Raw genomic sequence first — 15510 nt, forward strand, 5'->3', positions numbered from 1 at the left:
TCATCAGGGCACTAGGAGGCCATGCACGGTAGGATTTCCGAGCTGGGACCCCAAGGGGGACATCCTAGAGGAAGTGAAACCCGAGCAGATGATGGGGCAGCCCAGGGTGGGGGTAGGGGAGGGTCCCTCACGCTGCTGCAGGAGAGTCCCGCACTGGTGGGGTTTGATCCGGGGCCTTTCTGAGGTGCAGCCCTGCGCCCTGCATGGACCCGGCCCGCAGTCCTGGGAGGGGGTGTCTGTGCGTGGGCTCTGGCCCCTGAGGGGGGTTGGCAGTGCCAGTGGGGTTAATGGCAGCTTGACTTTACTGTGGCCTTTTCTTCCCTCCTTCTCCAAAGGAAGCCTACATTGAAATTACAGAAATAAGTGCTGGCTTTTGAGGAGTCTGCTGTTCAGCCACATCCCTGCCAGGCCCAGGGCCGCCTTCTCGCCCACGCGCTGCCAGCCCTGGGCTCTGACCTGCGCAGGGCCTTGTTCAGAGGGTTGAGGGTGCCCTCGTGTGCTGTTCTCAGTGCCCCCCCAGAACGCTGCCACCTCCCCACACCCGACCAGGGATGGGGCTCAGAGTACAAATGGTACCCAAGGAGGAGGGGCCCAGGAAGTGACATCGCTTGGCCCGCCCCCACCTCCTTGTTCCCTATAAAAAGCAAAATGGTGACTCAGAGAGGAGAGTTGGAAGCGTCCTGCCTCCTGCTCCCACTGTTAATTTTTAGACTTGGAATTAGGCAGGAGGCAAAGGAAACAGCGGCTCGAAATACGCGCCTGACATGCTATTAAGCGGGTGGCAGCAGTGGAGCCTCTCCCCCTCGACACCTGGCAGCCCCTGAACTGCGGTGCCCGGTGCCTGCTGGCGCTCCCAGGCCGCAGCCCTGCCCGGGCCGGCGTGGATGCTGCAGCCGGGGCCATGGCAGCTGGGGGCCGCCGCCGGCGCCCACTGCGCTATCAGTCCCTGGCAGCCCTCGTGGAGGACTCTCAGTGGCCTTTCTTGTTCCTTGTCTCAGACTTCAGCTACGGGGCAGACGACTACGACGGAGAGGGGAATGAGGAGCAGAAGGGGCCCCCGGAGGGCTCGGAGACCATGCCGTACATCGACGAGTCGCCCACCATGTCACCCCAGCTCAGCGCCCGGAGCCAGGGCGGCGGGGACAGCATCTCCCCCACCCCACCCGAGGGGCTGGCACCAGGGGTAGGTACACCTGCATTTCCTTCTGGGTTTGGAAAGAGGGGGCTTTCAGGCAGAGGGGTAGGCAGGCATGGGTGTCGTGGGCCAGGCTCTGCTTGGGGCACTTCTGAGGTGCAGGACTGGGGAGATTTGGGCCTGGCCGTTCTCCATGCCCCCATCATCTCATGCCCGTCCTGGATCTCTCAGACCAGCCCCCCACCCACATGCCACTGCTCTGCCAGCCGTCTGCTCCCCTGACTCCTGGACATCTGCCCTCCTCTTCAGCCTTCTCTCTCAGCCCCTCGTTAGCAGGATGGGGCCACGGGCAGGGAGCAGGCTCTCCTCTCTGGGCCCTGGCTAGGCAGTGGCTGCCTCTGTGACCTGTACATGTGGGCCATAAATGCACAGGTGCTGGCTCAGCACACCAAGGCTGGCCTCGGCACCAGCTGTGGGGGGAAGTGCGCAGCTTCCATGGCATTCTCTGAGGGCCCCAGGCCCGGCCAGCCCTCCTCTGTTGACTCTGGAAGGGAATGAGCCCCAGTGGTGTCCAGCTCTTCTCTTGTCCACTGACGAGAGCTCAGCCCCAAAGAGAAGCATTTCCCCAGGAACACTGAGGATGTGCTGAGACAGGCCAGGGGATAGAGATGTGTGAGGTGTGCAGTCTGTAACTGATGCTCTTCCCGGCCACAGGGACCAGCTGTGTTTGGGCCCAGCTTGTGCATGTGTCTGAGACACAAGAACAAGTGAGACAGGGGGATTCCTGGGGGCTGTTTTTCTGAAATTGGGAAGAATCAAAACCATTTCTTCATTGTGGGGTTGGGGAGGGGTGCTTGAATTGTTCAGTCCTGCTTGGTCAAGGGGCTTATCCAGTTGTGTTTTGTGAGGGGACCCCTTTCTTCCCTCTGATGCCCTCGAGGAGCAGTCACTGAGATGCCCTGAGATACTTGTTTCTCCCCTGCTCCAGCCGGGGGGCCGCCTGGACTCTACCATTTCTTGAGAACCCCCTGCTTCCCTCCCTCTCAGCCTCCTTGGCCACCCTCCACCCCTACGCAGAGCTCTCACCCCCTCTTCACACACCGGGGTGGCTGTTATAGCCTTTGGCAACAAGGGCCTTGGCAACCGGCTTCCCACATGGGGGAAGCCACGTTGTTGCCATGGCAACAGAGGCCTCGGCAGAGCTTATCAGCTGGCAGACGGTGCAAGTTTGGGAAGGGACGGCCGGGGGCAGGTGGGAGATGGAGGTGATGGGTAAGGGTGTTGGTCAGTTTTAGGTCCCTCACCCCAGCCGGCGTTCTGGGGTGTTGTCCTGTCATCCTAAGGAAGGGTGGCAGGGGACAGACAGCCATCTTGGATGTGCAGGGCAGAATTCTTGCTGCCGATGGAGGGGAGGTTACTCTGGGACCTGAACTGGAGCCACCCAGGAAAACTCTTGCTTCCTGTTTCTGCCTTTGGGTCTCTGACCACAACAGGGCTTAGAGAGTATCCGGGAGACCCAGCTATTGCCCTTGTGAGCAGGTGCAGAAAGAGACGCTATAGGACTGAACACAGCACCAGGAGGGCCAGCTGAGAGTTGAGAATGCGTGGCCAAATTAGAACCGCTTGCTAAAGGAAGAGAAAAGCCATTTCCTTGTCCCCTCCCTTCCTTCCTTCCTGCCCTGTGTCCTTCCCTCATCACAACAGCTCCTCGCTGGAGTGTTGTCCAGTGAATCCCCAGTGAGAGGTACTCCAGGTGCTTTCTCTAGTGACCTGGCTCACACACACGTGGAGAGGACCTGCTTGGGCTCTGAGCCTTCGGGGCAGGACCTTGCTTAACTACGTGGCTGCCCATTTTGCTTGGTGACTCACAAGGGAAGAACTGGTTTGAGGACTTTGAAGTCCAAGAGGTGCTACAGTGACAGCTGACCAAAGTGCTGGGGAACCCTAGGATTAATTGTTACACCATTGGCTGGAAGTTATATGAGGAAGAGGTGGGGAGTATTAATCCAACTTTGGGGATCCCAGAAGATTCTGGCCCCGTGCATCCCCTGACTGCCCTGAGTACTTTCCCTCCTGAGACGCATTACTGCCCTTTTTGCTGTGTCACTGGCCCCATCTAGTGGACTCAGCAGGTATTGCTGTTTACGCTGGGGTGCTGAAGAGCGGACCTCTTCCCATTTGGGGGCCGGTTTCAGTTTTGAAAAGAAAGAAAGCCAAGGTTTCTGCTACTTGGCTCTGCTCATTTGACCAGTCAGGTCCCCTCCCTTCCAGGCTTCCCATCGGGGCATTGGGATCCAAAGGGACTTTGGGACCAAATCAAATGATTGTTCTACATGTTCAGATATCTGGCCTTTGGCAGCTAGGCATTCCACCCTCAAATATGCAGCCAGCTTGTTCCTGGAAGTGCAAGCTTTGGTCTTTGAGTTAGGGTTCTCCAGAAAAAACGGAATCAATAGAATGCACACAGAGAGAAGGATCCATTTATTACAAGGAATTGGCTCACTAGATTATGGAGGATGAGACGTCCCAAGATCTGCAGTCAGCAGGCCAGAGACCCAGGACCACTGATGGTGTAGTTCCAGTCTGCGTCTAAGGCCTACAAGCCAGCCGAGCCAATGGTGGAAGTTCCAGTCTGAGAGCCAGCAGGCTCGGGCCCCAGGAAGAGCTGGTGTTTCATTTTGTGTCTGAGGCTGGAGAAGACCACTGGCACCAGCTCAACTGCCAAGAGGAGGAAGTCCCTCTTACCCTGCTTGTTTGTTCTGTTCAGGTCTTCAGGGGTTAGATGAGGCCCATCTCCATTAGGGAAGGCAATTAATTCAAGGGTTTATTTCATCCAGAAGCAACCTGACAGGCACACCCAGGATAACGTTTGGCCGAATATCTGGGCACCTGCGGCCCCATCAGGTTGACACATAAAACTACCCGTCGTGGTCTTACTGTCCCAGTAGCCTAGAGAATGGAAGGAACATGAGCTTTGGCTAGGTGAACACATGCCTCTCTCTAGCTGTGGGACTTTGGACAAGTGTCATGACCCCTCTGAGCCTCAGTTTCCTCATCTCTAAATAGGACTGAGCACCTCAAGGGCTGTTGGGAGGATGGACCAGGATGCTCAGGTGAGGCCTAGAGCATTGGGCCCGGCTCAGTGTGGGTCCTCTGTCTGTGGTGACCAAGGCCCACGAGACCCTTCTCACCAGCTTTTAGAGGAGTGGGGAGCCCAGAGCACTGCAGGGACCTGGTCTGATGAATATCTGCTGGACAGTGACCGTGTCTGCTCTTGCAAGTTCCTTTCTGGGATTGGATGCATCCTCCCAGGCGTAGCCCAGATGAAACCAGGTCTCTGCGGTGCTGGCAGGCACACGCCCCTCCTGCCTCACTCTGCTGCTCATGCCTTAGGTGCCGCAGCATGCAGCTCACTGCGGGGGGCTGGGGAGGGGGAGGAGAGCCCTGCCTTGCAGACCCTCTCTGTCCCCAAGCCCAGGCTGAGCACAGCTCCCTCTGGTGGCGCAGTTCAGCCATGAGGGCTGGTTCCCCCCCTGCCCTCCATCTCCCTGCCATCTCTGCGCTGACACGCGGGGCACACGTTCCTCCAAGAGGACTATGGTCTTACAGAAAAACATGCTCCCACATGCCACGGACACCTCTCACTCCCTCTCCGGAGGCTCAGTGAAAGAGGCCCTGAGGCAGAAGATCTGGGTGTCATCTCAGCACTTCCACTTTTTAGCTGTGTGCCCTGAGAGATGTCGCTCACCCTCTCTGAGCTCCAGTGCGCTCATCTGTAAAGGGAAGATACTGAGAACTCCCTACCTCCTGACCTCATGCAGCTGTCAGGAGGCTGCCGTGAGATGGCATTAGGCAGAACGCTGTGTAAATTGTATAGTCTGTACGTGTTAACACTGTACTAATAAAAGGTTGAACGGAGGGTTCAGACTCTAGCTGGCAGGAGACTCCAAAGATACGTGGGGGAAGAGTTGAAACGTTACCCTTGTCATCCTTCTCATCCCCCCCCCGCCACCCCACCCCACCCCGCCTCCTCCTCACAGCTACTTAGATGCACCCTGAGCCTTTTTCATGGGGTGTCTCATTTAAGGCTCCCCACTACCCTGTGAGGTAGGCACAGTGATCATCATTTTACAGTTGAGGAAACGGAGGCTTACAGAGGTAACATATTTGCCTAAGACCAGCCAGTGGGGCCAGCGATGAACTTAAACTTGGGACGTGCTGACGCTGGAGTCTGTGCAGTGTCGCCAGGTCTGCTCAGATGCCTCCTCCCTTACGAAGCTCCCCCGGTCCAAGGCTGAGCCCTTTGCTCTTGGGGGTGTGCACAGGTAGTTGTGGGGCACGTTTATAGCTGATCACCTCCGTGGCCCTGTCAGCAGCTCCTGGGCACCCAGGGGTGTTCACCCTATGTTCATGGAATTGAACCAGGTAGTACTGGGATGGCGAGGGGGCAGGAAGGGAGGGCAGATACGGTCACGGGGCGAAGCTGGAACGGATAGCTTCTCGCTTCCTCAGTCCCTTCTGAAGGCTTGGGGTTTTGGATATGAGGTTGCAGGACAGGGAGGTTGCTTCTAGGTGAAAGCTCGTGGAGAGCCGGGAGCATCTGAGATGGTGTCCCGGTCTGCTCCAGTTGGACAGTGTTCGAGGCCTGGGTTCAGGGGGTTGGTGCCTGCTCCTGATCTTATGCTTCTCAGGAGTTTCCAGCTGCAGGTAAAACCAGAGGCATCTCTCCGCAAGTTGCCGACCTCCTGTCTTAGCAGCTTTGCTCATTGCTCCCTTTCTGATCTTTGGTCCCTGCTGCAAAGAGCAGGAGCCCATCTGGCTCCCCCTACGTGCCAAAAGCTGTGCCAGGAGCCATGGCTTTGTGCCCACCTCTCCCTCTGACCACTGGGGAACCCCCATTTTGTAGATGAAGAAACTAGGGCTCAGGGGTTCCTTGACTTGACTGAGGAGGCCGTAAATAGAAAGGAGGCTGTGACCCTCAGCCGCTCCCGAGCTGGCCCTCCCTGGCATCTCTGCCCATTCCCGTCTCGCCCCTGCCCAGGATCCAGCTTCCCTGATCACCCTCTCCTGGCTGACCGGGAGCACCCCTGCAGCGCTGGCAGCCTGGACAGGCCCTCCCTCTCCCTGCTGGGACCGTCGGTCATTGATGTGCTTCCCATCTGCCAGCGCTGAAGGTTCACTGAAGGTCTGCTGACGTCCAGCCGGCACTGTGGATGGGACGGTGAGCCCGGCCAGACCCATTCTCTGCCCTGAGGCTCTGGAGTCTTTGAGGTGGGCCAGGGAAGCCGACCCACCCTGAGAACGGCTTCACTTTGAGACACTTGGCCACACAGGTGAGCCGCCAGGGGGTAGAGGCTGGACGGCCTCTGGGCTCTGCTGGGGTGCAGAAGGGCAGGGGGCATCTCAGCATCAGGCTGGCTCTTACCCCCACACTCTCTAGTCCCACACATTCCATCATCGTCGCCTAGTCCCTCCGCTGTGGCGCCAGCACGTTCCTTCATGGGATGATGCTCTGATGATGCTCTTGTTGTTGATGGAATCCTTCCATCTGCAGGATTATGGGCTGGTGGCTTCTATCCGGAGGCCACACAGAGCTCCCACCGTCCTGCCTGTGTGGCAGAAAGAAGGGAAACTCTTTCATAGCACTTACTGAGTCCCAGGCACTCCTATAGCTTTGTAAATACCAACTCAGGAGTTCCTGTCGTGGCTCAGCAGAAACAAATCTGACTTGTATCCATGAGGACACAGGTTCAGTCCCTAGCCTTGCTCAGTGGGTCAAGGATCTGGCATTGCCATGAGCGGTGGTGTAGGTCGCAGATGTGGCTCAGATCTGGCGTTGCTGTGGCTGTGGTGTAGGCCAGGGACTACAGCTCCGATTCGACCCCTAGCCTGGAACCTCCATATGCTGTGGGTGCGGCCCTAAGAAGACAGATAAGTACATACATACTTAGACTAATTCATTTAGTCCTCACCACAGCCTTGGGAGGTAGGCACCCATGCTGCCCCATCTAAGGCACAAAGAGGTGACATAACCCGCCTGAGGTGCCACAGCTGGTGCGTGGCCGCTGCTCTCTGCCACCTGTGCAGAAAGGAGCCTTAGTACCTCTTCCTGGCTCTGTGACTTTGGACATAGAGACTCGGTCCCCTCAGGATAAATGAGGATAAATTCCTTCTACCTGGAAGGGCTGCTGGGAAGGACCAAGGGACGCAGCAACTGTGAAAACTCCTGTCTGCACCACAAGGAGGACCAGGTCCCAAGGTGATAGCTGACTTTGAGTCTCTCCTGGGATGTGATCCCCAATGTCTGTGAGCTCCCAGCTCTGAGCTCTGGCTGCCCTAGGACCCTCCTACCCCCACTCTCATTCTGGCAGAGGCGGCTCATTTCCAGTGGCATTCAAGCCGGTCAGAGGCCCCTTTGGAGGGTGTCACCATGAATGACCACTTTCCTTAGGAACCATCCACTCAACCCAGATCCCTTGATTTCTCTTCTTGGAAGCCTCTTTGCCTTGCCCGACTGGCCTCCTGGGGTCATTTCTACTCAGGAAGTATTTTCCGGGCACCCCCCTTTTACAGGGTCTTGTTCTGGATACTGTAGGGAATTAGCATGAACAGGCATGCCTTGGGATTACCCCTCACCCCCCTGTACACACACACACACTCCCTCAATTTCAAGGGCATCTACACAACAGCCTTGAGAGATGTGCAACATCTCGGGGGGAGGGGTATCATGCGGCCTCAGGGAGGGGAGCATGTAGGTGGCACCATCAGAGAGTAGGTGGTGTTCTGTCTGGGCAGGGGTCAGGAAGGACACTCTAAAGGGGCTGTGTAAGTGCTGAAAAGTGGGCAATGCTCTGGAGGTGTGAGAAAGGAGAATGGGCCGGTATGGCTGAAGCACTGGGTTCCTTGCAAGAGGTGCGAGGTGAGGCTGGGCGTGGGCTCGGGCTCCCCGCTCCTGCGCCCCCCACAACACACCACCACTGCCAAAGAAGAGGAGAGTAGCTGGTGCCTGCCGAGGGTGCGACCCAGGCCAGGCACTGCCCCACGTGTACGAGCCCTCCTTGCAAACCTAGAGTTGGTGTGAGAATCATCCCCATTTTATAGACAAGGCAACGGAGGTTCAGAGAGTTTGAATGACTTGCCCAGAGTCACACAGCTGGCAAGAGGATTCAAATCCAGAACCCAGGGAAGTTTTTTTGGCTTTGTTTTTATTTGTTTGACTACATAAGCAGTGACGTGTGCTGTTTAAATTGTTATACCCTGCATTTGCTTCATGTAATTGAACTGTATGTATGATTGTTGGAGTGACTTCTGCTACAACAGAGAAAAGGGAGGCAGAAGGAAGAGCTCGGTTACCAAGAAGACGATGAATCTGACTCCATCTGTGGCTGCAGCTAACTCCACCCGGCCCTGGCCCTTGCCCTTGGGGTCCGTTCTCATTGGCCTGGAGGTGGGGTTGGAGTTTCTGCCAAGAAAGTTGTAGAGGCGGAAGATAGGCAGGGAGGACAGAGAGGGGGCTTCAAACCAGGACAAGGTGTGGAGGTGAGAATCTCCCTGGCCCTTTCAGGGGACAGCAAACAGCAGAGGTGGTTGTTGTCAGCAGTTTGATCAGTTGAGTCGCGGTAGGGGCCCCACTGCCCTTGTTTGGGCTGACTTGGTGGCTTCCTGATAGGCACGGAGTGAGCAGTGTTTTAGAAAGAGCAATCTGATGTCAGTGGGAGGAGGCATTGAAACACGGCGTGTGTCTCCCTGTAAGTCTTCCTTGCCCCCTCCTCTGTGCTTAGGGCGAAATCCAGCGTGAGCAATGCTTTCGGGCCGTGTCTCGCTGACCCCTTCACCGCCACTCCCCCCCCCCAACCTCTCCGGCCTCATTACCATCCCCTCACCTAGAATGTTTGAGCGCTGTACGTCAGTTTTGTAACAAGATGCTTGCTCATTGCAAACTCTAGCGCCTAGAACTGCACCTGGCACATAATAGATGTCCCGTACCTACTGAACAAATAAACACTTGCTGCCCAGACTGAACTCATCTCACTATGGCTCACACCGTCCTATCTGCCCTCAAGCCCCCGCTGGCATGGCTAACCCCTGTTCATTTCCAGGTATGAGTTTTAATGTTACCACTTCTGGAGAACCTTCTGTGACTGCCACCCCCCCCAACTTTGCTACATCAGATGTGCCTGTCTTGTGTCCCCAGAGCTCACTCTACTTTCCCAATAATAGCATTTGCCATACTTCTTTTTTTAACTTCTTTATTTTTCTGATTACATCACTGGAAATTCTAGCGTTACAGAAACATATAATATGGAAAGCGAAAGTCTCCTGAAGTCTCATCCAACAGAGAGAACTTCTGTTGAGTTGGTTGTGTATTTCTCCTTATTTTTCCATGTGAGATAATTTATATAATACATAGATATATTCATATATTTACATATATTCTTTTTTTTTGGTCTTTTTGTCTTTTTGCTATTTCTTTTTTTTTTTTTTTTGTCTTTTGTCTTTTGTCTTTTTTGTTATTGTTGTTGTTGTTATTGTTGCTTATTTCTTGGGCCGCTCCCGCGGCATATGGAGGTTCCCCGGCTAGGGGTCAAATCGGAGCTGTAGCCACTGGCCTACGCCAGAGCCACAGCAACGCGGGATCCGAGCCGCGTCTGCAACCTACACCACGGCTCACGGCAACGCCAGATCCTTAACCCACTGAGCAAGGGCAGGGACCGAACCCGCAACCTCATGGTTCCTAGTCGGATTCGTTAACCACTGCGCCACGACGGGAACTCCTACATATATTTTTTAAAAAGTGGGATCATACTATTGATCCTGTTGTGTATCTTGCTCCGGTTATTTTCCTTAAGTCTTGCCTGTCAGTGATTCAGGACCTCCCTCATCCTTCTTCATGACTCTGCGCGGTGTTTCTTTTTATGGAGGTACCAAATTCACATAGTCTGTCCCCTTCTGATAAACATTGGGGCTGTTTCCAGCCTTTCACTGTTATAACCATCATTGCAGTAAACATCTTTGTCCAAAGATCATTGAGTCCTTGTAGCAATGCTTTTGCGGAAAAACCCTTTAATGTGGAGTTGCCGAGTCAGAGGGTGTGAACATTTTAAATCACAATAGGTATTTCCACGTTATTCTTTGTGGAAAAGTTGCACCTCAGCCCCATAGTTCTGAGATCGTGCCCTTCCTCTGGCCCTGGCTCGGCTTGCCGTGGTCAGTCTGTGCCCGATACGGGCAGCCCCACAGAGGTGGACAAAGTGTCCCGCCTGTGGCTGCGTTCTGCATGCTGGCACAGCGCCGGGCGCACAGTAGGCAACAAACAGATACTTGTTGATTGAGTGGGTAAGAGGAGGAGAGGGTGGAGCATGAGAGTGCGAGAAGGCTGGTGGGTTCGGGGCGAGTAAACTATGCGTGGCTTGGAGAGCATGGGCTTGATCCGTGTCCAGAATCTCAGTCTGCGCCCTTGTCCATGGGGAGTCTGTGCCCCTCACCCTCCACGGAGTGGTTCCTGCCCACTTCTCCAAGGTCATTGCCCACCCCTTGACTCATCTGTCCTCCAGCTGTGCTTCCTGGGGTTCCTTATAGAACATCTTCCTCCCTTTGCCTGGAAACCCTTCTCGTTTCAAGAAGCTGCTCAGAAGCCGCTCTCCCATGAAGCTTTTCCTCTCGGGCAGGGTTGGTGCCTTTGTCCTGCGTTCCCACTGTGTTGGTCAGTGAGTGCACTGGCCCGTTTGTTTACATGACCTTCACCCCTCTGGGGTGAGAGCGTTCTCATGGGGGGGCTGTGTCTCCCAGATTTGTGTATTTGTAGTGCCAGGCCTTCTCTGGGGAAGAATAGGTGGAGAGACGGATAGGCAAGATTGGGAGTCAAAGTGGAACATGATTGTGGGTGTGTCAGTGTGAGATGCTGCAAATGTTGGTTGGGGTGGTGGCTTTGGAAAAGGAAAAGAAGGAAGAAACTGAAGGGACTTGGTAAAAGGGATGTGGGGCCCGAGGAAAGGAAGAGCTGCAAGAGGGCCGCCTCTCCAACAGAAGTGGAGAAGCCAGAAGGGGAAGCTGGTTTAGGGAGGGGGAACGGTCGTTTGGTTTGGACTTGAGGGGCTGCTGATGGGCCTTTCAAGGGAGGAGAACCAGGTGGCAGTGATATCACCCTTGGAGCAGGGCAGGCTGCTGGAGCTGCAGACGGCGACAGGCCACCTCTGGCCTAGCAGCGAGTTCTCCAAGGGTAGAGAGCAGAGGGCTGAGGCCTGGGTCGGAATGGGTGACTCCACACTTACAGGAGGTAGGACAAGGAAGGACTGGCCTAAACCAGCATGGTCAGAGGCAGCATCCCCATGGCCAGGGAAGCTGAGGGATTTGAGAGCATCTAGACTGGAGAGGCTGGAATTCCCATGTGGCTTAGTGGAAACCAATCTGACTTGCATCCATGAGGATGCAGGTTCGATCCCTGGCCTCGCTCAGTGGGTTAAGGATCCAGCGTTGCCCTTACCTGGGGTGTAGGTCACAGATGTGGCTCAGATCCTGTATTGCTGTGGCTCTGGCGTAGGAACCTCTATATGCCGTAGGTGTGGCCCTAAAAAAAAAAAAATTACTGCAGAGGCTGAGGAGTGGAGAAGGAGGCCTCTGACTATGGAAGAAGGCAGTTTAGGGCCCCTTGGAGCAGAATGCTTCTCTGGAGAGGATGACCAGGAGCCAGGCTGAAGCAGGCAGGATTGTAGAGGAAGCTCGGGTCCAGAGCTGGCTCAGGGCATCTGTAGGGGAAAGGGAGGGAACACCATTGGGACTTGTGAGTCACTTCCCTCCAGGGGCAGGACTGAGGGCCTCTGAGTAGTGTCCGTGTGCCCGGTGGAGATGGAAGGGCATTCCAGTTACTCACTGGAATTTCCAGCCAGCCGGGCTGGGGTGGAGCAGAGATGCCTTGAATGTTCCGGGGGCAGCTTCTGAGAGGTTTCAGGTTTGGGAAAGAAGTGGGGCTCGGTCCTGCCAGGCCAGGTAGGGGCATGGCGAATGGAGATGGGGAGATGCCAGGAGACTTCTGAGGGCCCCTACTGGTCCTTTGGGCTGTTAGGCCCTTCTCCCATGCCACCTGCTTGGCTGACTGGTGGGGGTAGCCATGCCTTGCAGGGTGCAAGACAGACTGGCACAGAGCCCTGGGCTGGCACACTTGTGCCCTGGGGAGTGCCAGACCTGGTTGTTCCCAAGCCCTGGGAATAGCCTTGTCCAACCAAACCAAATGAGGAACTGTGGCTGAGAGGGCCCTTCAGATGTGCCCGGCTATTTATAAACCTGCCAGGGCAGGGACAGGGAAAAACGGACTGAGGGAGAGGGCGGGTGTGGGGTGTGCCTCTGTGGAGCCCTGTTGGCCCTGAGGCCCCAGACCTGCCCTCGATTTCTTGGTCTGTATTTCAGCTTTGGTGACAGGGAGGAGCCTGTCGCTGCTGAGGACAGGTTTTATGCTCGCATAGAAGGGCAGGAGCCCCACCTGGAGTGCAGAACTCCAGGACTTTCTGGGAGAGCTGGGATAAGAAACCTTGGCCATTCCTCTCCTTTTCCCTCCCCTCCCCTCTCCTCCTCAACCCTCCACCCAGCTCGGAGGCTCAGCCAAGGGCCCTGTTCTCAGATGAGGTGTCCAGTGGGGAGGAGAGGTGGTGATCCCAAGTGGCCCAGGATGGTGCAAGGTTGACCTCCCTTTGGAATGCATTTTCAAGTGAGTTCTAAAGAGTGTCAGTTCCCACGTGGTGAGGGATGTGCCATGTGCATAAGGAGGCCGGCGGTAGACACGTGAGGAATTGATGGTCAGCTCAGACACTGCTTCCCCAAGAACCACTCCAGCTGGTCCTGGCAACTGTGTACTGGCAGAGACACTCATGAGTGAGAAACATCAGGAAGATTTCAAGGGAATCCCTTGGCTAGAGACATGGTTGAGGGGCTGGCGGGAGATTAGGGGGTGCGGTGGCGTGAGTGCGGCTGGAGCCTCAAGGTTCACCACCCAGAATCCTGAGTCTCCACTTGGTCTCTCTGGTTGGTGGCACCGACTATGCAGATGTACAAAGATAAGTGGTGGCTGGATGTGTGTGAAGCTGAATTTGATTGCAAGATGCCAGGCCTACTGAGAAAGTGGGACAGAGAAGGTATTTGAGAAACTGCCCCTCCCCCTCCCTCCCACAACTGCCAACCTTCCCTCAGAGAAACAAACAGTTGCAAGAAGGCATCGGCCTTGTCTGTGGGCCTGACTCAGTGTGCAAGTGTGTTTCATTTAGGCTGCACCATGTTTTGTTTCTCCAGTAATTTATCTGCCATCATTTTCAAATTAAGAGATGTCACCTAAGAATCCAGATTCCAGCTTCGCTTGAACCATCCAAGATGGGGCAACCTCAGCCTGCATTGCCCCTGGCAGCCAGCAGCTGGAGCTGAGTGACAGTTTCTTCAGTTCACCTAGTCCCTACCTGGCTCACTAATTGATCTTACCTGCACCCTCTTGGGTGCTGGAGTTTGCAGCCTTTGCCCTGGGTGCTGTGTTGTGAAGGAGCTTTTCCAGGATGCTGCCCTGAAACTCCTGTCCTATGAGAGAGCAGGTGGATGTACTGTGTGGGGCTGGGGGACCAGAACGTGCACATCCCCCTCTGGACGGATTTCACTTCTGTAACGGTGCAGAAGCCAAGGGCAGCAGGCTGGAGCTGGGCAGGGCTGGCCAAGCTCCATCCTGGGTTAAGTGTACCCTGCCCCATGGGGCTGGTGCTGCTGGGCCCAGGCCCCTCTTGAGGGAGAAGAGCTCTAAGGAGTTGCAGCAGCATCCGTGAGTAGGAGGTGTGGCATCTCCGGTGGCCCTGCTGCAGACTGCAGACCCCGGCTGACATGAGTGGTTCTGTGTGGGGTGGCAGGTCAGGCCTCCTTTGCACAAAGCCTTGTTTCCTCCAGCCACGGTGGGGATGGAAACTCTGGTTTCTCACCAGGCCTTGGCCTCCCCTCCTCAAAGGTGTGGGAGCCTGAGGCGGAAGTGAGAAGGGGCTTGCCCGCATCCCAAGGTGACACCGAGGCTGGCCCGGGGGGCCGCGAGGCTGTGCGGGCAGCTGCTCCTCCGCTCCGCCCCCCGCCTGCCCGCCGGCCCGGTGCGGGGCTGTAAATAAAGCCTGTCGCTGGGAAGCGGACCTCCCCCTGCGCCCGGCCCGGCCGCGGCCTCCTCGCCCCTCCTCCGCGCTCCCGAAGCCTCCGCCAGCCGGCTGGCCCGGCGACCGCAGAGGGGGAACGGCTCCACCTCACCCGTCGAGCCGTGCATTTCCTGTGTGTCGAGAGCGAACGCGAACCTCCGCGTCCAGGAGGGCGGGATCTGGGGCCGGCGGCGGCGGCGGCGGCGGCGGCGGGGCGCCCGGGCCGGGCTGGGAGCGGCGGCGGGGAGCGGGGCCCCGCCTGCCCGGAGAGCGGCCGGCAGGGGCGCGCGGGCTCCGGCTGACAGCCCCGGGAGCGCGGCGGCGGCGGCGGCGGCGGAGCTCCGGGCGAGAGGCGGCCGGGGCCGTCCGGGCGCCCCGCTTCCCCTTTGCCCGGGAGGCCGGGAGCCGGCGGCGGGAGAGGGTTCATAATGGAGCCTTTCATCGGCAGCCGGTGGCCGGGCGCCAGGACCGACTCCGGGGAGGCCCGCGTGCTGGTCTAGGCCTGCCCTGCACGCTCTTCCCCTCCCGCCTGCCCGCCCCTCTCCCGGGTGCCGGCGGCCACGGCTGCCGCTGCTGCCGCTGCTGCCGGGACCCTGCTTCCTGTTTGCCCTCCGCGGCTCCGGCTGCCATGGAAGAGGAAGAGGAGGCGATAGGCTTTCTGGACAAGGTCCTGGAAGATGAAGATGTGTTTCTGCTGGAGGAGTGCGAGCTGGGAACCCCGACCAGCCCCGGCTCCGGGTCCCCCTTCTTGGTGGCCGTGAAGGTGGGAATGTGACACGCCCGGGATGCTTGTCGGGGGAGGGGGCAGGGCTCGCAGCTCTGACTGCCGAAGCCGCCGTGTGCAGCAGAAATGGCTGATTTGTGCACGAACCTCGTGGCTGAGTGGGAGCTCCTCAGCCTGAGAGGGGCTGGCGCCTGCCTGCAGGGGATGCGAGGGACTGTGCAGCTGTTCCTGGGGGAGAGGTGCAGTGCCCGCCTCCTCCCCCTGGGCCAGTTGTCCTCAGGGGGAGTGGCTGCTGGCTTGCCCCAGGCCAGCTGTGCTGGGGGCTTTCTCTCGCGGTGACATGAGTCACCTGGTGGGCACGTCAGTGGTGTGAGCCTGCTGCCCCAGTGGAGCTGGCTGACTTGAAACCGGGAGGCCATAATTCCTTGTTTCCATGGCAGCAGTAGGCTAAGTGCACTTGTGAAGTTCAGGGAAGGGGGCTGCTCCCTTTCTAGCAAGGAGACTTGGTG

General features: G+C 57.1%; 1 protein-coding gene across 4 annotated transcripts in view; it reads left to right on the plus strand.

Moving 5' to 3' along the window:
* Nucleotides 1–15510, plus strand: part of ABR (active BCR-related) — a 185980-nt gene that overhangs the window by 87835 nt on the left and 82635 nt on the right. For 3 of the 4 annotated variants that reach the window (XM_021066125.1, XM_021066122.1, XM_021066120.1), the window contains one exon: nt 999–1183. In XM_021066125.1, coding sequence (XP_020921784.1) covers nt 999–1183 — 185 coding nt within the window. 4 annotated transcript variants of the gene reach the window in all.

The sequence above is a fragment of the Sus scrofa genome, chromosome 12, assembly GCF_000003025.6.
Source record: "Sus scrofa isolate TJ Tabasco breed Duroc chromosome 12, Sscrofa11.1, whole genome shotgun sequence".
Taxonomy (NCBI): Eukaryota; Metazoa; Chordata; class Mammalia; order Artiodactyla; family Suidae; genus Sus; species Sus scrofa.